General features: G+C 50.1%; 1 protein-coding gene across 3 annotated transcripts; it reads left to right on the plus strand.

The window, feature by feature from the left end:
* The first annotated feature begins 599 nt into the window (after positions 1-599).
* On the plus strand, positions 600-24326 carry sik3 (SIK family kinase 3). Of its 3 annotated transcripts, none has more exons than XM_037460452.2 (26): positions 600-952; positions 9768-9884; positions 10159-10222; positions 10562-10723; positions 10931-11055; positions 11194-11317; positions 12106-12224; positions 12351-12461; positions 12846-12980; positions 13268-13348; positions 13533-13642; positions 14105-14261; positions 14407-14556; positions 14663-14736; positions 15811-15945; positions 17451-17589; positions 18425-18544; positions 18672-18730; positions 18863-18972; positions 19267-19424; positions 19502-19626; positions 20129-20880; positions 20965-21119; positions 21274-21403; positions 21507-21633; positions 21747-24326. In XM_037460452.2, exons 1-25 carry the CDS (start codon positions 662-664, stop codon positions 21626-21628), a joined length of 3825 nt encoding a protein of 1274 aa, XP_037316349.2. In that variant the 5' UTR covers positions 600-661; the 3' UTR covers positions 21629-21633; positions 21747-24326. The 3 variants fall into 3 exon arrangements, with proteins under 3 accessions (XP_037316349.2, XP_037316367.2, XP_037316358.2); XM_037460461.2 differs by having other exon boundaries at positions 601-952; positions 13271-13348; XM_037460470.2 differs by lacking the exon at positions 15811-15945.
* The last annotated feature ends 332 nt before the right edge of the window (positions 24327-24658 follow it).

Genomic DNA, 24658 nt, shown 5'->3' on the forward strand with positions numbered 1-24658 from the left:
AGGGGTGCCGTCTACAACCTGCTGAGCGGGCCACGGACAATAATATAATCATATTTAAATTGAATTAAAATTACACGCATTCATAATAATTGAGAAAAGCGTATATACTTTTTAGTCATAGCGAAAACGAATGTAAAGAACGTGTATTGTGTTACTAAAACTGCAGCCAATGTTATTGTAGCCCCCGAATCACTCCGCGGAGGTAAACCGTCCTCTACTGCCAATAGAGGCGAATCAGCGGTAAAAGCAAACGGACAAATTTTAAATGTATTCAACACTCTTGAATGGATATACTCATGCTCGTGCAAACTGGTGTGAATGAATCCTCGGTTAAAATATTCATATTGTCTGATTTCCTCAACTCAGACATTGTATATATACACATTTAAGGTCTCGTGGACCCGTCTGATTGTAGTGCGGCAGCTCGCAGAGAATCACTGAATCATGGGAACCGGGGCTTGATTGCGCACTTCTTCGTCGCCCGGGCAACCCCAGTACGTTTGCTGTGGATGAAGTCATTTGTTACGCCGATCGTTGCCGTGGTTACAACCCGGAGAGGGCGCTGCGGAGGAGCGTTCCAACGTAAAATGACGCAGGGCGGGGGCGTGCCCGCGATGCGCGCTGCGCAAGCTGCTTGTTGTTCCCGCAGAGAGGCGAGAAGATGGCGGCCGTGTCAAGCGGAGGTGCTGCTGGGTCCGCTGCGGCCGGGATTACGCACACTGCCCGACCGACCCACGCGGGCATGGGCTCCCAGAACCGAGCCCAGCCGTCCTCCGGCATCAACCACCCCAGTCGCACCGGCACGGCCCCCGGGTGCATCGCCAGTCCTGGCCATACTTCGGTCACCAGGCCCCCCCCAGCCCGGGTGGGCCACTACGAAATCGAGCGGACCATCGGCAAGGGAAATTTCGCGGTTGTCAAACTAGCCACACACATCATTACCAAAGCGAAGGTAAGGCGACTCGTGTCCGAGCCTTAGAGGTGCACAGTGACGACCTGTCATTGTTTAATTCCACGCTTTTTTCCCCCCACCATGTAAGGCTAACGTTGCTCGGGATGACGCTGGGGCCTTCTTTTGGGCTCAGGAGACCCAGCGGCCAGCCCGCTTTGGTGACACCGCTGCTCGGTGTAGGTAGAGAGGAGGTGGTGGTGGGGGGGGGGGGGGGGGGGTAGCTCCTCCCGTTCGACACCTTCTAACTGCTGGATTCAGACACGCTCGCCTTTTTTTTAGGACTTCACGTGCATTATCTAGCTGTGTTATTTACGGAAAAGCCCGACAGGCCCGGGGTTAACGTGTGGCAAAGCGCAGAGGACGGAGGGAAGGGTATTTACCGAGATGAAGAAGAGGAGACTCCGAATGTTCCCACTGTAGTAACGTTAGCTAGCTTAGCCTAACAGCTAATTAGCTGCTCGGCTACACGCAGAAATCTTTCACCTCACGCCAACACACAAGGTTCACAGTTATCTAACCTGCGGGTGGGGTGACGTTAAATCAGCAGCGAACTTCCGAGCTTGTTAGTTCGTGGTTTGGACGAGTCGTGTAACTCTTTTTTTGTGTGTGTGTGTGTGTAGAAATCTAACGTTACGTAAAAGCGCCACTCTGAAAACTCTTTGGAGGCGACTGTGGGAGATGCTGAGAATAACGTTTAGCGTTTAAGATGAAGCTTCTTCACGCTGGATGACGTTGCGTTAGTTCCAGTTCCAAGTATGCTGTTCAAAAATGTACTGTACCATTTTTTTCCGACAAAATCACGCAGTGGCACGTGCGCGTCACTCGTATGCAACATGTTACACGGGCCTTAGGTCACGTTAGGGTTTGTGAACTTTAAGTCGAGTTTGACCGTGGCTGTGTTTGCCTGCGAGCCTTCTGGGAATTTCACTCTCGCTATTTTGGCAGCCTCTTCTCGGCTGGCGTGTTCGTGTGAGTCCAAAAGGGTGAAATGGCTCTAATCGGGAAAAGCCCCAGTGTGTGTGCATCAAAAAGAAGAAGAAGAAAAAAAGAGCAAAGAAAGCTGCATCTTTAACATTTCTGCCGATTTCCATCTTGCAGACTTCTACTCTGGACCATGTGTGTAGTCTGGTGACATTTGACATTTGACATATTGTGATGAGGACGCACATCCTTGTTTGTTCGACACACTCAGGGCAAACGGGGGGGGGGGCAGCTTTAAGCCTACACTCTCAGCTCGTGCGGTGTCATTTTTCTTTTTGGCCCCCCCCTGACGAAGAAGAGCCCTTAATTTCGGATGGCACAAATAAAGGTGCGCCGCGGGCCCGCTGACTGTGCAGCTTCACTTCTCTCCTCTTGTTGACATGCACACGGGCGAGCAGACGCCAGTCATTTGGGTGCTTTGCTCCGCATAGACCCTGAGAACCTCCCGCTTGGCTCCACGAGGCCAAAATAAACTCGGGTCAGTGAGTGCCATGTAGTGTTTGCGTGTTAACGCAGCGGCAGACGTCCTGAAAGGTCTCCCGGTGTGTTGATAGACGAGTTATTTGCGCGAGCGGCGGCGTTCGGTCTTCACGAGAGCAATACAAGGACAGAAGCAATGTTGTAGTGTTAATCGGTTAATCAGCTGCTTATGAGGCTTTACTCTGAGTGTGTGTGTGTGTGTGTGTGTGTGTGTGTGTTTCTGTCCAGCGTTTGAGAGACAGGCAGAGGACATTATGACGGTGGACCACAGAGTGAAAGAGACTCCTTTGTTGGGTGTCTTGTTAAGCACTCGGCTCCTGATTTTCACCAACGTGAACCCAGGATGCTCACGAACGCCTGGTTTCACACGCCTGTGAAATCATCATCATCACTATGGGTATGACGATGTGCTTTGGAGCCCTCTTCCACGTGCCTCGTGGCTCTAACCATCCAATGAGAAACGCTGACCAGTCCGGTTGTTGGGTGCAGCTCGAACGGCGTCCTGCGGTGCAGCCGCACACGAGCGCACCTGGTTATTCATACTTTGTTACGCCTCGTTGGCTCATAGTTGTTTTTTTGTTGAGTCCAAAACATTCAACAGGCAATTTGTTTAGACTTTCTTACCCCCGATACCATTTTAAACAGTGGGTTTTGCAAATTCTTGAGGGGGCTGTCTGTGTGTGTGCTTGCTAACAGAAGCCGTTGGGCTGGTCGCTGCTGTGGTGCACCTGGATGTCGCAATAGTGAAAGTTCATCTCCTCCAGACAAAGGGGCCGCTAGTGAAGTGGAAGTCAAAACAGAAGTGTTTACACACTCCCACATACGCTGGGCTGGAGGCAGTTGGGCCACACTTTGCTGAGGGCTTGATGCACGTTTCTTCTTTTTTTTTCCATCTCTCTAAACTTTATTGCTTGTGACCTTTCAACAAAGGACGTGTGTTCTCTGGTAGCTCCAAGTTATACCATGAACTCTATAGTCCCTAATACTGCTATATGGATATTTGGAGACTCGATAGACCAAAGCATCAATGGTTTTGATATGTATATAAATATGTTGCACCAAAACGTACAACTATTTTATTATCTTTAAATTAAATTTAGCAAAAACAGCCACCTACCCGAATATTGTGGTTGCTTCCAAGCAGTGGGAAAATGTGAGCACACTTATTAAATATTATTAAATGAAATAGATCAGATCAGTGATACATGTTGGTAAATAAGATGCAATGCTAATTTGATTCTACATGCACACAACTTTTTCACGAGCAAACGTTTCATATTTCGTGCATAATAATCTACACACTATGTAAATAGTTACTTTAGTCATCCTGCAGAGGGGGAGGGGGGGGCGTAATTATACATACATTGAAGACCATAAATTACAAGAAATGTAACTTAATGTAATCTGGATCTGACCAATTGCTAAAATACAACACAGTGTTCATTTCACACTACAAAAAAACAGTAAACTTTGATTATCATAACCAATTACAGAAATATTGTGCCATTGAGTCATTTATATTTATTCAATACATCAATAGGGATACTATTGTTCTGTTGTTCAAGTAATTCGACATTCGTGTCTGCAACAAAAGATGCTTGACATGACTTCAGTAATGCACACGTGACATGTATGCACGTAGTGTATCATGACCTGAGTCAATGTGTGTCATGTGCGATAAGCCCCTTTAATGACACACTTTTTGTGTAGGTCCTTGACGGTGTGAGTCGTGGTCGGTGCCCGTGTGCGCCGCCGGTCACCTTAGGAACACGCTCCGTCTCGCCGGGCCCACAGGCGGCGCCCGGCCGGGTCTTTCTTCCTCTTCCTGCCATCTCCCCTCCCCTCACCTTCAGTGTCTTCTTACGGCAAGAGGAGGAGGAGGAGGAGGAAGATGAGCAGGAGGAAGAGGGGGCAGGCAGGGCGCCAAGCGTTAGGTAACGGGCCCAAATGTAACAAATGAACTCTTGAGATCATGCGTCATCCCCTCACTGATGCTCAAAGACACGCACACACAAATGCTATTTCATTTGGGCGAATAATGTAACAAAGGCTCTGATTTCTGCCTCCTAGTCGTCTTCTGACGCCTTTCTGAGTGAATCCGCTGCCAGCGAGGTTCAAAAGACTCTCCCTCGTCCTCTTTGTCACATGATGTGAGGGAGGAAAGTGTAAGCTTTGTCAGTATGATCCTCTTCATCATCTGTTTGTGCCCCTCCCTCCTGTAACCGCTGGTACCGCAATCATCATCATCGTCATCATCCACAGCAACGCATGTTGTCAGATTGAGTTGCCACGGCTTGTTAGTTGGAGAAAACGTGCTGCCTTGAAGGCTGGTTTCCATAGCGATGATGGCGGTACCGCCCCTCAACCGCAGATTCTCGACAGTACCGCCCGGCCTTTGGCTGAGTTATTAATTCCATTTCCATCAGCCTCTCTCAGAGGAGTATAAATATTAACCAATTCTTTATTGATGTGTATGAAGAGATTCTTGCCTTTTTTAAATAATGTCGGTGCGGGTATCCGGCCGCGGGTTTCCTCTTGTAGATTCAACGTTCACTCCGATGATCGGAATGTTGACCATCCGGAGTCTACCACTTTCTTGTGCTGTTGTGTCAGACACTTTGGGTTTTTTTATAAATCCAAAACCTGCCTCTGCATTTGGGGGGGGGGGGGAAACCCCTGTATTGTTCATGCTCCAAAAGACTGAGTTTATTAGCTCGATTTGCGAATACAACAGCGTCAGTAGTTGAGCTAACTGGTTGTGCTCAGGACTCTGCTACGGAAAACGAGCGCTAAAAACAATCGGCAAATGGCAGATCAGTGTGAGATGTCCATCGTCTTCACGCCGTAGCGCGTCCCCACTTCTGTAGGGGAGAGCGGGGCATGTTGTCACACTTTTCACACTGTCTAACATTTACTGAGCACCATACAACACAATGGTATAAATGTCATACCAAATGAAGGAAGGAAGTCTTGGGCACATATGTTGTATTCATAACATTTTCATATCTTATCTGATTGTAGAGTTGTATACTGTAGAATAGAGAGAGTGCACTTGAGACAACTTGCCCCATCGGGGGGGTATGTTGTCACAATAGATTATCTAAAAATGAGCACAACTACTTAATTGTGAATATAGATTTTTTTTATTTTATTTTATTTTATTTCAAACCAGAACTAGAAACATAAACTAATGTCCCTGGAGAATCTGGAAAAACAATTATTCAAATCCAAACAATGCACCACTTAACTTTGCTGGAGATAACTTGATTAACTTAACCTCTGAACAAAACAGATTCCCTATATCTGACTAATCAGACTCATCTTCAGAGTCACAATTCTGGCACACATAAATTGCCTGGCCGGAGGTACAATCAGCACATGCCCAATTGTTGCATTTAACACATTTCACCCAGGTCTCCTTTGGACGACTGTTAGAAAATGGCTCAACACAGACTAGGCAGAAGCACTCTTCGTCATCTGATGACTCTTGGTTTTTTCTTTTTTTTATCTGCCTTGTTCTTTGTAGGTCCAGATTTCGACTGCCCCTGTTGCTTCCCTTTCTTTTGGAACAGCTTTTTGAGAGAGTGATCCTTATTCTTTTCTATTTCTAGTTGCTGCTTCACTGGCGTGTCAGTAAGAATTGCTGATTTGCGTCGTTTTCTTCCTTTGCTGGCTTAGGGTTAGGTTCCTTTGCTCCTTACTTCCAGCCTTCAAAAACATTATAGCAATTACAAATAAATTAGCCTAATATCACATTTTTTTGAGAATGTTCAATGTGTTTATTTGTACAGGGGCAAATTGTCACATGTGACGACTTGCCCCAAAGTCAGTGAGACAACTTGCCCCACACTGACATGTGTGTTAATGTTGGCTACATCTCAAGGTTAGCTTAACTTACTACTTTAGCTAAGGTATCAAAAGACTCGAAAATGTCTCCTATTTTGTGCAAAATCATTATTTTTAACATTCATTTATAACAATGTTGTATTGCATAAAATGTAAAGTGCAATTTTTTTACTTTTAAGCAGAAAAATAAGAAAATTGTGCTAACCTCAGATTAGAGTGACCTTGACCACATGTGAACTAGAAGTTGACTATAGAAGAAGAAGTCACACAAAGTGGCTATTTGATTTTTGAGATGGCCCCTCTAGTGTTGGAGTTATGACGAGTGTGACAACTTACCCGTGAGACAACATGCCCCGCTCTCCCCTACTCTCAACTGAGTCATTTCCACACACAAACTCTCCCGAGCACACAGCACGCTGGAAGGCGCCGCGCTGACTCATGCCGCCCGTGCGCCTTTCATCTCGGCGTGTGCAGTCATAGTGCTGACCCGCTGTGTGATGTCTCTGTGACTTCACCAAGGCGCCTGCAGTCTGAGCTCGATAACGAGCGGCCGCCGCAAACGACCGCGTTTGCAGAACTCGCGTGTGCTCATGTGGCCCGTTTTCGTTTTGCCCGCGTGACGCGGCTTAAGCCTGAGCATTGGAGGTGTTATCCGTGTGACCTGCTGATGAAGGTTAACCTCAGACATGTCATTGTGTGTGTGTGTGTGTGTGTGTGTGTGTGTGTGTGTGTGTGTGTGTGTGTGTGTGTGTGTGTGTGTGTGTGTGCGTGCACGGATGAGCATGTAGACGTTACACCATAGACCCGATTCTTTCCCCGGGATTAGCCTCGTTATTGAGTCACGGATGTTAATGTCAGACCTAAAGATGGCTGTAAGACTGTGTGAGCATCTTTGAATAATCTTATTTAACCTTTAATGCTGTTAGAAATATTTTTCCTGGCCGCTTCTGTTTTTTCATTTTAGGACTCCTTGTTTTTTTTTATTGAAATAGCACAAAACAAATGTGTTTCATCAGGATGAAAAATATATCGACCAGGGCGTACTGTGTCAATGTCCTTTTATGATATTCAGATTGTTACTTCTACACACTTGCTGGTTTGTCCAGTAAATGTAGCTAAAAAGTGACGTTGCTATCCGCAATGAATCATTGTGGATTTATTGTGACGAGCTGATCCTAGAATTGGAAATATAGACTAACAAGCCTTTCTGTGTCAGTCAGATTTGGACCTTTTTTCCATCATGTGATGTTGAACAATAATTCTGTTTCTACAAACATTGTTGTGTTTATCAGCGTTTCCAGGCCATTTTGCCGTGGAAAAAAAGATGAACCCGGGAAGACATGACATGATCACTACTGCAGCTTGTCCAGGATCATAACGTTCTATTATTCTGTCCTATCGTGTAAAAAGACTGCTGGTTTATTATCACTCGGGGATGAACCCAAAATGTACAGATTTAGCTGTGATTTGATTGAGGAAGCACAAACAAAATACACGCATAATAAAGACAACAAGCTAACTGCACTGCCTGCGTGGATGTTGAAACAGTGGTTATTTGAATAAAAGGCCTTCGTTAGTAAAATGTTTTTTGTAATAAAGCCTTTATAAAACATAAGTTTGAGAGAATCTTCCGATTGCAGCAGCAACTTCCCAGAAGCCTCCTCTCGCCTGTTGCCACAGGTGATTCTCCATCCAAAGAGGTCGGGATTCGAACTGGAACCAATTAGGGATGTGCACTAGTCCTCATTTCTACATCTGAGGCTTAAGAAAAGCCACCCTGTTTGCTGTTTCCCATTTGGTGACGTGGATGTAATCGGCTCATTTTGAAGTAACTCCATTCTTTTCATACAAGAGAAAACATAAACTATTCCATTTCTGCCAACAGGTTCCCCCAAATGCTTCACACGTCATCTTTATGCCTCAAAGGAAGCTGAGTGGACGGTTGTGTTGCACCCGCTGCTCCGTGTTGAGGTCGCTGTCATGTGATCGGAAGGGCTGGCGCGCGTGTGTTTACGCCCAGAGCTTTTTGATGGAAAATTCTAAATCCATCGAGGCCAATGCGCCGTAGAAAGGCAGCGCGGACACTAAGGCGCATGCAGACTACGTCCTGGCGCTAAACCGTGGAACCCAGCCCCCCCCCCCCTTGAGATGTAGAATGAGCAAAGAATAGATTTTGAGAGCTTAAAATAATACACAGACACACACAAACATTATTTGATTAAAATGGCACCCAGCAGCTACAGCACAGCGAGCCAACGCGCCGCTCAGGTTTTTGTTCCAAAAGTCCAAACGTTTTATCTCCCAAAAGTGTGCCTCATTGCTTTTTTAGGGGGGGGGGGGCATTTTAAAACCCATATTTGGACGAGCACGAAGCTGTATAACCACGACGCTCTTACACAAACACAAAAAGTTATAGAAATAATTCTGTATTTCTCTCATTCTGTTTGAGGTTGGTGACATAACCTGTGATCACAGGCCGTCAACGCTTCAGGTGGAAAAACCTCCAATAAAAGCCTTTTCTGAATCGATGATAACTGGTACATTTGGCAGAGCCTGTCGGGTTCAGAGAAAAGCCGTCAACCCCGCAGGCTGCATGAAGTTATCTTTGTGTGATTTAAAACATCGTTCGCTTGAGGTGAACCAGCCGCAGTGGGGAAATCTACCGATAGACATTTTCCACAATTGTGCGATTTCCTTTGTAAAGGAAGCTAGACACCGATCTGGATTCATGCCACCTTTGGATGTGACTTTGTCCGACTCGGAGGCCTCCTCTGCGCTCTCCCTCACTTCCCCTTCCTGTCTGCAGCAGGAAGTCCCCCCCTTTGCCAGGCTTCAGGCGGCCTTCTTCATGTCTCTTATCAGGAAAGGGAGAGCTCACGATGGCACCAAACAGACCTTAACGTGTGTGTGTGTGTGTGTGTGTGTGTTAACGCAGAGTGCATACTTTCCATTTTTTCACACGCATTCTGACTATACTCCTATTTTTGGAAGAGGAGCTATGTTGTTGTTGTTGTTGTTTTTTTTTTTTTTGACCGCCTCGTTAGAGCCGCCTGATTAAGTCATTAAAGCCGTCTATCCGTCTCTAAGTGGCAGCTCTGAGCTGCTGTCGCACGGCGTCACCGTCCGCCCCGCCGCAGCCATTGTGTCCGGCTCGGCCCGTTACGCAACGGCCGGGACTCGCCGTCCAGGGGTCACGGCCGGGGGTCAGCTTATCCAAACAGGCTCGGAATCCAGGGAAAGCACCGCGTGTGACGGCGCAGTTTGGCAACTCCTCCGCTGAAGGGACGGCCGTCCCGCTCGTTGTTGTTTTTGTTGTTGTTTTTTGTGTGTTCGACCGTTAATGGGTCACAGTACACTTAAATATGAATGTATTTTTAACACCCCACAAATGGCGAGGTTTAAGTAACTTTGTTTTGTCTCTCACTCTCCCTTCAACCTCTCATCTTTCTTTCAAACCCCCCCCCACCCTCCCCTCTCTCCATCCCTCTTCTTCTCTCTCCGTCTCCAGGTGGCTATTAAAATAGTGGATAAGACCCAGCTGGACGACGAGAACCTGAAGAAGATTTTCAGAGAGGTGCAAATCATGAAGCTGCTGAAGCACCCCCACATCATCCGCCTCTACCAGGTACCCCCCCCCCCCCATCTCCCTTGACTGAGTAGACAAAGTCACATCACACATCTTACACCTGGGCTGTTCTATTTACATTAAATGGCTTTTGGCTGATTTCATCCAAAGCGACTTACAATAAGTGCATTTCAACCATAAGGTTACAAACCCAGAAGAACAACCTGTGTGTGTGTGAGTGTGCCAAACGCTGCAGACTCCTGTTGCCCAACGTGGGCTCCGCCTGTCAGAGGGCCGGCTCCTCCTGGTTGTTATCATTAGTTTGTGTCCTCAGGTGATGGAGACGGAGCGGATGATCTATCTGGTAACGGAGTACGCCAGCGGGGGAGAGATATTCGGTAAGGGAGTTCCCGCCTTAATCATCGCCTCTCCCGCTGCTTTACAGTTTAATTGTCCTGTTGAATTAGGTTTTTAAGCCAACGTCAAAGTACACACTGCTCTTCAAAGTAAGTGAAAAGCTAATGAATGTTTTTGTCCTTTTTTTAAAAATTGTTTTTGTTTACACTGCCTGTATTAATTTCTCCATTTCAATAAACGTGGATCTTCAACTTCCTCTCGTCCATTGTCTCATCCCTACGTCCCATTCCTCCACCCAATCAGAAAAGGATCCTTATTTCCATTTGCATATTCACAACAAAGTAACCCTAAACCTCTGACCTGTGTGTGTGTGTGCGCAGACCACCTGGTGGCTCATGGCCGCATGGCGGAAAAGGACGGCAGGAAGAAGTTCAAACAGATTGTGGCAGCGGTCCATTTCTGTCACTGCCGCAACATCGTCCACAGAGACCTGAAGGCGGAGAACCTGCTGCTGGACCACAACCTCAACATCAAAATCGCAGGTGTGTGTGTGTGCCGCGAATGTCAGGGTGGGGAACTACGCATCGGTGGTTTCGGGCTGTTTCGGTGAGTGGGCGAAGGCGAGTGGCAACACGTGCTCCCCTTCCCGGGGCGTTATTTTCTTTTTTGGTGTTTTTCTTCCATCGCGAGTGGAGTGACGAGGCCCAGTAAAACCCTCGCCTCTCGCCCCCCCCTCCCCCCCTGCTCAGATTTTGGATTCAGCAACCTGTTTGCTCGAGGACAGCTGTTGAAGACGTGGTGCGGCAGCCCTCCCTACGCCGCGCCAGAGCTCTTCGAGGGCAAGGAGTACGACGGGCCGAAAGTCGACATATGGGTGAGTCGAACGCGACCCCCCCCCCCCCCCCCCTCTGAACGTTGGATCATGCAAAGGCGCGTTGGGGGTTATTTGTTGCTGGTTGATGGCCCTACTGGTGCGCGCCGCGCTCACTGGTCTCTCTCTCTCTCTCTGCAGAGCTTAGGTGTGGTGTTGTACGTGTTGGTGTGCGGCGCCCTGCCTTTCGACGGCAGCACTCTGCAGAACCTGCGCGCGCGCGTCCTCAGCGGCAAGTTCCGCATCCCCTTCTTCATGTCCACAGGTAGGACTCCGGGCCTTGCTTCCATCCTCTCGTGTCTCCTCCCTCCCTCCCTCCCTCCGGACCGAACCAAACGGCCATCTGCGCAGAAGGTCGTTGGCTTCGAATCCGTTCATTTTGCACCACGGTGGTGATTAATGGTGCACAGTCTGTGTGTTGATGGTTGTTGTCTGTTACGAGACGGTGCCAAGAGAAACAGGAAACCTGCCGAGTGCGTCTTTTACTCGTCGTGAGACCCTTCGTATGGTGCACCATTTGTATCCGTGTGCAGTTACAGCCAGCGACGCACAACGCAGGGTGCGAGTTGTCCGTGTGTGTGTGTGTGTGTGTGTGTGTGTGTGTGTGTCCACCGTTCGCATCCTTGCTCAAGGGTCCACTCACAGGGACGTGGCTCCACAGCGCCCCCAGTGGTTAGTAACTAATGCAAACCCCCTCCAACCAGACATTCCAGGTGGGAATAAAGTGTCGATGTTCCCTGAAAACGCTCCTGAGGCCAATTATGGTTCCGAATATTCTGTGGCTGTTAAATACTTCCTTCCTTAAGGAAAGAATAGTATAACAGAGATAAAGCCTGCGTTGAGTATTTGAATAACAGACTTGGAGTGGGGTATTACTCTTTTAAAGGGCAAAAGAACCACATTATGCTTTCAGTATTGATGGACTTCCTGAACATAAATCAAACGCACCACAATTGCACCCAAATTGATCTTCTCTTAAATAGCTGCATGTGATCACGTTTCTATCTTTTCCTTTTGTAATGGGTTCCGCGTGGCCTCTGTGTGTCTCTGCAGACTGTGAGTACCTGATCAGACACATGTTGGTGCTGGAGCCCAGCAGACGGTTGACCATGGAGCAGATCTGTAAGAACAAGTGGATGAGACTAGGAGATCCGGACCCGGACTTCGACAGGGTGAGGCTCCTTGCAGGCGAGGGCGTTAACGAACGCGTGTGTGTGTGTGTGTGTGTGTGTGTAGCATTGTACTTCTTTTTTTGCACATTCACTACACTATTAACTCCCCCTGCCCCCCCCCTCCAGTTGATAGCGGAGTGTGAGCAGGTGAAGACGGAGAGGGAGGTCGAGCTCATCAATGAGCAGGTTCTGATAGCCATGTGCGAGATGGGCCTGGATCGAGAGCGCACACTTCAGGTGGGACACTAGTGCGTATAGGGCTGCACGGTATGGCCAGAAATCCACACCACGGTATTAAGAGAGATTCTGACGGTATCCCGGTATGTGACGGTATTGCTTTTTGAAGTAAACGCATTAATTCATTGACCCCCCAAAAGGGCCGCCAGATAGCCGATCAGCTGTTGGCCTCTCGCTGGCCAGGCAGCGTGTTAGCTTGTTAGCTTGTTAGCTTGTTGTGGCTGCTGGTGTTGCCACCAGAGGCCTGACAGACTTAATAAATAAAAATCATACCGTAAGGTGATCTTCTACCGGTATACCGCGCAGCCCTAAATGCGTAGCTGATGTTAAATCTCTCTTGTTTCAGTTTAAATATCGATTTTTATTCTGCCTTTTCTTCTCTAGTCCCTACAAACAGATGCATACGATCACTACAGCGCCATCTACAGTTTGCTGGCCGACCGCCTCAAGAAACACAAGACTCTGCGTGTTGCTCCGCCCACACCGCGCTCCATCAGCTATCCTCTTAACAGCGTGCAGGTAAGTCACTGTCGGTCGGACTCACCACAGTAAAGCCAGTTCTGATCCGTCTTGCGTCACAGTGTTCCCTCATTGTCATTTTCCTGAAAGCCTCGTCTTTAAGTATCTGAGAGCTTGGCGCGTAGCGCCCCTGTTGAAGGCGCTTCCTTGTCCACTGATTGGAGTTGATTGCTTTAACCCACATTCACTAAATCCCACTACACTAACAAGATTGCTAGTGTATTAGCATAATCCTCACACAACCTGTGTGTGTGTGTGTGTGTGTGTGCGCGTGCGTGCGTGACCAGCAGACGGATCCGCAGGGTAATCCCGTTAGCATGACCGTTCCACACGTCCAGCTCATCAACCCAGAGAACCAGATCGTTGAGGTAAGTCCATTGACCGCCGCGTCGCCATGGCAATGCCTCCTGCGTGATAAAAAAAGGCCAGCTCCTACATATTGGACTTTAAACCATCTTAAGTTGTCACTGATGGTTTGATACGTCGATGCACACACTACAAAGGGGGCCTTTCCAAAGCGATCAAAAACATGTTTGTGTGTTTGCTGCACAGCCGGACGGCAACATGGCGCTGGACAGCGATGAAGGGGAGGAGCCGTCCCCCGAGGCCATGGCTCGCTATCTGTCCATGAGGCGGCACACCGTGGGAGTACCAGACCAAAGGTAGAACTCTCCCATCTGTGTTTGCTGGGCAATCACAAGTAGTCCTTTTGCTCTTATACTTTTCGCTGGCTGTTGCGTAATCTCCGGTAGTAACTGTTACTGTTCCTCATCGTCCATCATTTGTCTGTCTGCTTCTTTTTTGGGCAAATTGTGTCCCTCCCCTGTTTAGGATCAAACATATGCACCGATCATTTATTTTGTCAGAGGAATTATTTGGAGTGTTTCTGCTGTCAGGTTGAAAGCAGCAAAAGCCGCTCGTTCTTTTAAAAAAAAATCTCGTGAAATGCTGGGGGTTATTTAAGATTGCCTTTTAAAAATATCACATCCCAAAGAAGACATTTACTGTTATTCAAGTGACTGCTTTACGTAAACGTGTGACGTCGGACGGACGTTGTCCATGAGCCGGTTACCTCATACGTGACGCCTTTGACTGTCCTGCCGTTGTCCCCTGTTCCACCGCAGGACGGAGATGCAGGAGGACCTCCAGAAGCTGCCGCCAGGTTTCCCTCGCGGTGCGGTTCCCCAGCCCCCTTTCCCCCCGCTGGTCCCCACCATGGGCCAAATGCACGCTCATATGCCCGCACAGAGCTTGCAGCCCACACAGCAGCTGGAGTACAAGGTACAATCCGATGGGTTCCGCTTGGACGTGGGCTTTTTTTTCTTTTCTTTTTTTTTTTTCTTAAAGTCACCAGTTAATATGCACAAACCGCCCCCACAACTCCTGTTTGGATTTTTCTCCCCCCCCAAATCTACCGACTTACCAGGAGCAGTCCTTGCTGCAGCCCCCCACCCTGCAGCTGCTCAACGGCATGGGGCCTCTCGGTCGAAGGGCTTCCGACGGCGGGGCCAACATCCAACTACACGCTCAGCTCCTCAAGAGGCCCCGGGGGCCCTCGCCGCTTGTTGCCAGCCCGGTGAGGATCTGCGTCTCCGCGCTGGGCCGATTTATCGGTTCTCCCCTCCCACCCCCCCGTAGAAAACGGGAGTCCCTAACCCGTGAATTCTTTGCCCTTCTCTCAGCACCCGATCCCCGCAGTCGCTCCGGTGGATGAGGAGGGTTCGGACGGAGAGCCCGACCAAGAGGCCGTACAGAGGTAAGCCACGATGGCGCTTTTTGGTGAAGGGGTACACTGTACAGAGGTGCTGTCTAAAGTGGATACTCTGGAGGGCCCGTTACCCCGACGACCGGGTGGTTGATTCTCAATAGTCACTTTATTTAGTCGGATTCACATGTTAAGCTCTAAGCACTTCATTTGACAACTAATGTTCCAGTTGAAGTAAAAACTGGTTTACGTCCTCAGCCTCTGAGGAAACAAACCACATAAAGGCCTAAGATGCATCAGGCTGGAGACATGCACGACATCTTATAGAATTAAGAGGACGAGGTAGGTGTTGAATAACCTTTAATGAAAATAAAAAAAGGATACACCAAACAAATATGACAAAGCAGAGGTTATGGACACATGTCATGCAGAAAGCCTTTTCAAAATAAGAGCTTTGGCATGGAAGGAACTGAAATGATAAAGCGGGAGGAGGTGGGATGTTGGGCTTTCCCGGGCGGTCCTCCTCAGACAGCACCTTCTGTAGACAGCACCCTCTGTAGACTTCGCTGGTGTCCTGGGTTGCTGGGAGCGAGTGCCTCCTGGCTGCACTGCTTTGTCCCTGCGGGAGGTGGCCGCTCTCACGCTGTGGTGCTCACGCCATCTCTCTGCCTTTCTCCATTGCGCAAGTGCCTTCTGCCACACTTCCAAACTCGATCCGCCACCCAAACCAAGAGCTTCTTTCTCTCTCTTTCAGTAAGCACCAAATTAGTCTCTGGACTCTCTCACTCTTTTTCACACAGCTTTGCTAACTCTGAGGCTTGCAAACCGCCCCCCCCCCTTCTCATTCCCCCTAAAAAGACATCCAATCCTTAAATTGGAAGCTGGGGGTTGTGGGATACCCATAAGCAATAACTTCCATCTATGGTGTAATTATATCTAATGTCTTTCTGATTGGCTAATATGATATGAATAATGGCAACCATTGGCAGAGGTGGAAAGGGGCTGCACCCCCCCCCCACCCTGTTTCCATTAGCCAATGAAGACAGAGAGCTGACCAGCGCTGCTTCCTGTCTCCCACCCTCACCCCCGTCCTCCCCCCCCCCCCCCCCCCTCCCTGCGGCCCAGGTACCTGGCGAACCGCTCCAAGCGGCACACGACGCACGCGCTCACGAGCACTTCGCATGGCGAGCCCTCGGCAGAGTCACAGCGGCCCCAGGGCCCCCGGCAGAGGGGGGGCTGGGCCCCCGACACACACACCCGGTGAGGGGAAACACCCGCGCCGAGCTGTATATGCACATACACACACACACGCATTAAATGAGGGGCATATTAACCCCGTCTTCATCAATATCTCTCACACACACGCACAGCTGATCTCGCACACACCCACATGCACACAAAAATTGGTGAGGATGCACCTTCCACAGCAGAAGTATGTTTTTTGTCAATAGTTTTGGGGGGAGGGTGGGGGCGGGTGGTGGTTGCATATCACCAGCTAACCTCCACTTTTTCTTCCTGGTGAACCTGGAAGGAGCAGGTATTTGACCGGTTTGGATTTAGCGTATTAGTCTTTGTTTTGAGAAACCCCCGCAAAGCCAAATCACTTCCTCCAGGTGTCCAATAGGAGTCCTATGTCTTGTGTTGTGTGATCTTTAGAAAGTGTTTTGCGTCTGGACGCTTTGGCAGAAAGCTGGTGACTACGTCGTGGCTTCGTAGAGGGAACGCTGTTGGATCGTTGGTCATTGTTGTGGGCGAGCAGATGCTGTGATGTGCTGGACGTCTGTATGCCACCTCGCAGTCGTTGATGTGCTTTTAACTAGGCAATGAACAGTAGCTAACCCGCCCCCCCCCCCCCCCCACCCCCTTGCCATTGATGCCAAACGTTTGTGTGTGTGTGTGCGGAGCTTAGAGATCTTAGTGAGAAAACCGTTGTGAAGCCTCCCTTTTGTATGTCCCATCGCTGGAAGTGTGGCCCTTAGAGGCGTTTCCATTGACGTTGGTATGTATATGATGTGCCCGACCCTTTGGTCCACTCATGATCAACTCACACGTTTTATTCTGAAATTGTCTTTATTGACTTCTGGGACAATGTGTCGTTCTACAGTCCCTCCTCAAAGTAAAACTCTCCTTCATGACCTTACTCCCCTTCTTTTCTCACAATTGATCACATGGAGGAAACCATTTATGGATCGCTTCCGCGTTCATTTGACGCATCAGTTTTGGGGAATTTTCTTAATGTGTAACACCCGCTGTTAACCCCACCGAGGGGCGGGGGTCCGCATGGAGACCTCTGGTGGGCTGCACACGTACTGCAGAAAGTGTTGGCTTAAAGAAAGAATAAAAAAGTTTGGGGAAATTTTAATGTAGGAGAAGAGTTGACATTACGTTACGTACATTAAATGTGCATTTATAATGGCAGGCAGTGGTGGGTCATGGGTAAGCTGAATATTTATTTATTTCATTTCGGCTGGCCAAGGCGAAACACTCATTTAGCCTAAATATGTTTCTTTGTCGTTTTATTTCTGATGTCGTTCTCTGAAGTTTCTTTTACAATCAGAGCGAGACCTTTTAATGACGCCTGATCTACACAATATATCGGTCATATAACTTGAAATATTTTGTGCATGTTTGAAAAGCTCAAGCTTCTCATGTGTCCTGTTTCTGTGTGACTGAATGTGTGTGTGTGTGTGTGTTTATCTGTCACGTGTGTGTGTGTGTGTGCGTACACGCATATCTGTGTCTCCTCCCTGTGGTCCCCTCCTCAGATCCAGCTATAAGGACTGTAACACCCTTCATCTCCCCATGGAGCGCTTCTCACCCGTCAGGCGCTTTTCTGACGGCGCCGCCACCATCCAGGCCTTCAAGGCTCATCTAGAGAGCAGCCTCATTAAGCAACTCAAACAGGTACACCGCACCTACTCCTCCATAGATCAGTGATGGTCGCGGTCCCGGGCCTTTGCATGGCAAAATAAAAATTAGAATTAAAAAAATGTATATATATCACAAAAAAACTCATCCTGTGATTTTATTTTGAAGGGACTTTTTTAATGCAGCAGCGTGTTGGTTTTTTTTGCCGGCTTGTCCATGTTTTCAGCAGCGTGTGCCAGGTTGGGTCAAACCATTCTGATATGGGGGGAGACATTGGGTTTTTAGGATAATTAAATTCAGCTTATGAACTTGATTTTGAATAAATTTGAGAGGTTGAGAATGTTCCTCGATTTGGGTCGCGGCTGGGCAACGTATTGGAGCCATCAGAGTCATCTGAAAAGTCAGAACTGGAGGTAAATCCAGAGTGGAGGTGACCAGTCGCCCCCCCCGTTCCTAATGATGTGGTGTCCGAAGTTTGACTTTCTTGGGACCTGTTCCCTTCACGCACAACGTACAGCGTTTGAGGAAAAACCATCGAGCTGCTTCCTGTGACATCCCATAATTCTCCAGTGGCACCACAATAGGATTAGCTCGCCTTACGGTGTGGGGGTGGGGGGGGGGTGGATACATGCTGGCGCGGTGACACGCTGGGGATTTGCGTGTCACGTGTGCGGAGGGTTCGTACAGTGGAAGAGTTTAATCCTCCGGTACGATCAAATGAAATGAATGGACCTCGAAAGTACCGTAGGCAACATGTGATTAAAAACGGTTACAGATATAACATCTAGTCCTGCTGTGACGTTTTTGTTATTCCAATAACGGTATTTAATAATTTAAGGGGGGGGGGGCGCTCGTCCATGTTTCCAAACAGGAGTGCGAGCAGCTCCAGAAAATGTACGCTGCCCAGCAGGACGAGCGGTTCCAGGAGCACACGCAGCAGCAGCACATCCTCTACCAGCAAGAGCAACAGATCCTCCACCAGCAAATCCAGGTATGTAGACGCCGCCTCGTGCAGGGGGGGGGGGGAGAGAAAGTCTCCCTCTCCTCACCAGCCCCACTACCAGCAAATCCACTTCTATCGGCGCGTCGGGTCTAATTCCATTTCTCCTCACCTGCAGAGTCTGTCATTAGGCCACGGAGAGAGCCAGCCCAGCCACCTAACCCACCAGCTCCAGAGGTGAGTGTGTGCACACACACACACACACACACACACACACATTACTCATCAGCTATTGAGCGGCGAACAATGAACTTGATAGTGTGGCGCAGTGCTATCGACCGAAAGAGTTGCGTCATTTCTCTCCCTCAGGTTGCGCATCCAGCCCCCCAGCCCCCCGCCGACGCATCCCAGCAACCACCTCTTCAGACAGCCCAACCAGAGCCCCCCGCCTTGCTCTGCAGGCATGATGCAAGGGCACGGTGAGTAGGGCCGCTCTCGTTCTTCTCTGCATTGTGTCGTAAAGTACAGATGGCCTAGTTCATGCCGACTGATTGGGGGGGGGGGGGGCAATGTGTGAAGAGGGGCCCGCCGGTGAGCAAACACGTCGTTCATCGAGCGCACAATAACCAGCGATCATCACAAGCCCGACAATCCGGCGAGACCTGCTAACAGGAAGGCGTCAACGACCTGTAAACGTTGAGCTCTCACGACCTCCCTCCCTCCCTCCCTCCCTCCCTCCCTCCCTCCCTCCCTCCCTCCCTCCCTCCCTGCAGGAGGCCCCTCACCAGTGCAGTACCAGCACGGGGCTCCTGCACTCTACCAAGGCCAGAGCGGCAGCCCGCCTCCTCGAGCCTCTCTACCGACCAATCAGCAAGCAGCGTCTCCCCGCCCCAGCGTAGCGTTGGTGCAGGGCGTGCCTCAACAACAGCAGGTGAAGTCTCTCTGAAGGTGGACGGTCTCCCTGGTGGCGAACGGTCTCCGTCGCTAACGAATGTTGACGTTGTGCAGGTGACCATTCAGGTTCAAGAGGTGGAGCTGGGCGGCGCGGCGCAGAGGCAGGGCGGCTTTTTGTCCACGCCGGGGCACCGGGTCCTCGGGAAGCAGCTGAGCGCGGACAACGCCGAGACGCACAGGTGACCTCACCCGTCCCGCCTGCTGATGGTGGAGTTTTTTTTTTTTTTTTCTCTCCATGACTTCGCCGCTTTGAACAAACTTTGTTTGTTGCGTTTTCATGTTCATCATTTTCTTGTCTCACTTTTTTCTCTGACGTTTTTCCCCCCCATGTGCACTCATCTACAAATTCTATTTTGGCAACTTTAGTCAGTAATACCGTTGCTCAGTTGCTTTTGAGGTAATTATGACATCATCATCCTCATCATCACGTTCTCCACCTCGGTGTAGCTGGGTGAGTGAATAGACCCAAACGTGTTGGAAGTATGTCGTAGAGGACCCAGCAGATGAAGTAGTCTGTGAAATAGTTCCCCGTAACCAGGGACCTCTCCAAATGTGCCCTTTTGGACCCGAGCCCAACCTGTTTGTCTCTGTGCAGTGATTTCTGATGGATGATGGTAGAGGTGTTTGGAGCATGTGACTGAACCCCCCCCCGCCCCCCCCCCCCCACTTCCTCTCTTCCAGTCGCAGCCTCGGGCGCTTCACATCGGCTTACGACCAAGCTCACTTTAACCCCCACCTCTACGCCGGCGACGCCGCCGCCCGGGTGCTCGGCCCGTACAGCCACTACCTGCAGGGGACCTCCCTCAACGTGCCGGGCCTGGAGGAGTACCAGAGCGGGGCGGTGGGCTCCGCCACCTACGGCCCCCCCTCCACACTACAGCAGGCCCTGCTGTCCCCGACTCCTTTTGAGTACCGCCCCCCACAGCATCACGTCACCCCGACCCTGCAGGGCCTCCTGTCGCCCCGCCACTCTCTAACGGGCCACGCCGACCCCAGGCTGCCGCCCCAGGACCTGGCGGCCCTGCTCAAGAGGCAGAGCCCCCGGCCGTGCCCGTCGACCCCCGCCCTGCCCAGCGGCGCGGCCCAAGAGTACGAAGAGATGCTGATCCTCCGCCAGCTGAACCAGGGGGAGAGCCTGGAGCAGAGCGCCGCCGGGGGGCAACACTATCACCACCTCCTCCAGATCCGGCCCCCCGAGGTCCAGCCCCCGCCGCAGCAGCACCCGGCCCAGGCGCCCTGCCCCGGCCTACCGCACTCGGAGAGCATGGAGGAGGACGAGGCACCGCCGGGCTACCCCCACCAGCACGACGGCCTGCTGGCCAAGGCGGCGGAAGCTCACGAGCTGTTGGGGCCCCCCCTCGGAGGCACCCCGCCCTACAACTCCCCTACGCACAGGCACGGCGGCTACACCAGGAACGTTCCGGCAGCGAGAGGTAAGGCGCGTCACGTGGCGCTCTTTCACGCCGCCCCCCCCCCCCCCCCTGCGGTGCGTTCACTGTCCGCGTCCTTCCCGGCAGAACCGGAGCATGTGGACTGCCGGCCCCAAGGGCAGGCCATGGAGGTGCCCGACCACAACGGCGTGGGCTACTCAGCAGCTCCCCAGGGCGACGCCTATAGGTCCCGTGGACAGCTACAGCGCCACCACACCATCCAGACCTGTGACGACGCCTACGTGAGTGAGGCGTGAACGCGTGCGATGGCGTGTCGATGTTGGCTGGGTTTGAATCGGAGAATGTTTGCACGACCGAATGAACCTCAGTCACCCAACTGCTCGAGGTCTCTGTTCTCGCCTCCCGTCTAAAGCGGCCGTTGGCCTTTGTGTGCAGGACCAGGCGGAGCCCATGTCGGGGATGAGCCTGCTGGCCGGGAAGGCGCTGAGCTCGGCTCGCATGTCGGACATCCTCAGCCAGACGTCGCTGACGGGAAGCCAGCAGCTGCACCAGCGGGGAGAGTCGGGTCAGTGGCAGAACTCGCCCGGGGGGCACTTTGACAAACCGTGTTTCCGTATCGGCTAACGGGGTGGGTGTGTGTGTGTGTGTGTGTGTGTGTCCTCGTGCAGCGTGTGACGTGGAGGAGGAGCTCCATGCGCCGGCCTGCTACCCCTCCTCCTGCACCAGTGACATGCTCCTCAGCTACAAGCCCCCCGACCTGCAGTACAGCATGGAGCAGGCCGGGGTCTAGCACAGGTACGCACAAATAGATCGGCTTTTATGTGATTTGTTTGTATTCAGTCTTTTTATTATGTCTCAAAATAAACGTGGCTGTTTCCAGATCTGACCTGGTGCTCCTTTGCCTTTAGGACGGGGGGGGGGGGGGGGGGGGCGAGGTCTCCTGTGAGCAGCAGCCCACGTCAGCCATCCTGAGCAGCATCACGACACACCGCCGTTCCCTGCCCGACCGGGGGCGCTCCACGTGCATCCGTCAGTCTCCATCTCTCCTCGGGAGGGGCAAGAGAGGGGGAGTGTGGGTGGAGGCAGACATTGGAGGTGGTGAAGGGGAGGGGGGGGGGGGGGGGGGGTCACTCAAGATTGCAACGGTCAAAGTGCCAGCATTTGGTGCACAGACATCCAGCATTTGTTGCCGCAGGTTGGCTTCTCGTTACTCCTCCAGTCATCGGGGTTCCCCTCCTCCCTCTCTGTGACCCCCCCCACACACACACACACAGATACACACACGCCCTCGCCTGCCAACACGCCCAACTTCGGCCCTGACCTAGCCCCCACAAACACTTTGTCTCCTATTATCGGCTGGCGTACTTCATCATGTGCCTCATCGACCAACGCATTAAAAGCATAAAGTCCAATGAAATAAAACACACACACACACACACACACACACTGCTGCCACAAACCCAAAGTATTCACATTTTGTGTGTGTGTGTGTGTGTGTGTGTGTGTGTGCGTGCGAGGGTGTACGTGTTTTTGCGAGAGGACCCCCCCCCTCTCTCCTGCTGCCCTGTCGCAGCAGATCATTCCACAGCGGGCTGAGATCTCGGCCGTGGCGACCCCCCCACCCCCCCCCTTTTTGGGCCGGGCGGCAGGTGTTTTTGGGTCATGCTGGGCAACAACAACAAAAAAGGCGCTCCTTCCAAAGACGGAGCTCAGTGACATCGCACAGGACAAACCAGCTCTCTCAGTGTTTCCTCCTCTGCTCCGGCATCCATTCTCCTTCTTTTCATTTTCTTTTACAATTCATTTTTACGGCTAATGTCCACGTAGGCATTATATTAGTCGATATTGTTACTCTTTTTGTTCTTTCTGTAAAAGAGGTTTTATTATAATGAATATTATTATTATTATCATCAGTAAAGGACAAACAGTTCTGTGTTGCAAGTCAACATTGTTCTTTGATTACTTAAGTAATTCTGCACTTTCGGTTCCAGCTATCTCTTCCCACCTCCTCCCTCCCCCATTGACCGGTGACCTCTTTGCTCCTTCCTCCCTCCCCTTGTCAGTGGCAGTGTATTGCATTGTGGGTAGTTTTTACCAGACATTTGCTCCTTTCCTTGTACAGTGATGCCATGTATAGACGCTATTGCAATTTCTGTTGCTTTGTTTGATTTTTAGATGTTGGGGAGGCTTTTTTATATTAGTATTGTTTATCATTTGTATTTTTGAATGTCTTCAAAGTATTTTCTTTCTTTGTTAGTTTTTTTTTTTTTTTTTAATCTTGAGATTTCTAGCCAAACGACAGAGAAGAGAAACGGAGCTCTTTCTGTCTCGTAAAAAAAGATTGTTCTTATTTGTTTTAATATTTTATTATATCGAGACACTTGAATAAGAGGAGAGTAATTATTTTGTGTTGCTTTAAAAAGTATCATTTTAATTCAATGTTGTGACTGTTGTTCTTGTTAATGTTGGGCCTGCTTTCTGTTAGGGGGGGGGGCGTGTATACAGGGTCAGGCTGTGGTCTTTGGGTCGGTTCGGGTGCTACAGAGACTTGATACAAGAAGAAAAACAACAACTGAGGGAGTAACTTGTAATATAGCTGACATATCATCCTAAACACATCCCGAGTGTGGAAACGGACAATCCTCCTCCTCCTCCTCTCTGCACCTCCCATCCGCTGTGACGGCCCCTCTCCTTGCTGGACCGGTTGCTGTGGCAACTCTCTCTCTCTCCATCCTCTCTCTGTCTCATGACTGACGACGATGTCGGCGGCAGAGGAATACGTTTCAATTCCTGGGACCCTCTATTTATTCTCCCATATACAATAACACACACCCCCCCCCCACCCCATCCCGGCTGCAGCGGTTGACTTTTCACACGCCGCGTACACCCCGAGGCCTTCATCATCATCATCAGCACCCTCCGCCAACACGCGCTCCCCTTCAGAGCAATAGGAAGCCGCTTTAGTGTCTCTGAAGCAGGACGGAGTCATGAGATTATTGTTTTTTCCGATTTCTTCCTCGGAGCCGGAGCGGGCGTCTCTTTGGGCCGGAAGGAGTTTGTTTCCGCTTCGTCCTCCGGCTTTCAGACCCCCCCCCCCCCCCCCCCCCTCGCGGGTTCACCTGAAGGAGAGGACAAGCCGGGCAGACACGGAGGACACTGCGTGTCTGTTGTCCCCGCGGCAGGACAGAAACTCTTAAGTGAAGCTCGTGTGAATGAGTAATGGTTCACACACACACCTTCAGACCCCCCCCCCCCCCTTGTTTCCTTCTCAGCTCTTCCACCCCCCCCCCCCCAAACCTCCCTTCTGCTCTGCTCCTGTTTCTTAGGTTCATTCTGTTTTCTATCAGTTCATTTTTGTCTCTTTTCTTTTTGTTTATGTTCATTTATTGTTGAGTACAAAAATACTAAAGTGCAACAACAATGATTAAAAAGAATATCAACCAAACTGAGATGAATAAATATATATAAATAAAGAACTAATTTAAAAAGGTCACGACTCGTGTCTTTGTCGGTGGACAACACGTCAATTGCTTTTCACTTCGATTTCACAATTGAACATTTTAATTTGTCTTCAGCACCTGCCGGGCGGCTGCTGATTTAGTTCATTTTAAGGTCTTGATTTTATTGATCTTGTCAGGTTTTCAATCGATAGAATATGGAAAAGTTCAAACAGGTCTGAACTCGAATGCAGAAAGTCTAAACTGTGTGTATTGTTACATTTTCAGTTAATCATTTTAACCCTCCATTCACCTCCTTCCACAGATTGAAAAGCATCTGAAGTTGTTTTCTACATGCATTGCTTTGTTCATCCAAACTTCCC

This window comes from Pungitius pungitius, chromosome 3, assembly GCF_949316345.1.
Source record: "Pungitius pungitius chromosome 3, fPunPun2.1, whole genome shotgun sequence".
In the NCBI taxonomy this organism is placed as follows: Eukaryota; Metazoa; Chordata; class Actinopteri; order Perciformes; family Gasterosteidae; genus Pungitius; species Pungitius pungitius.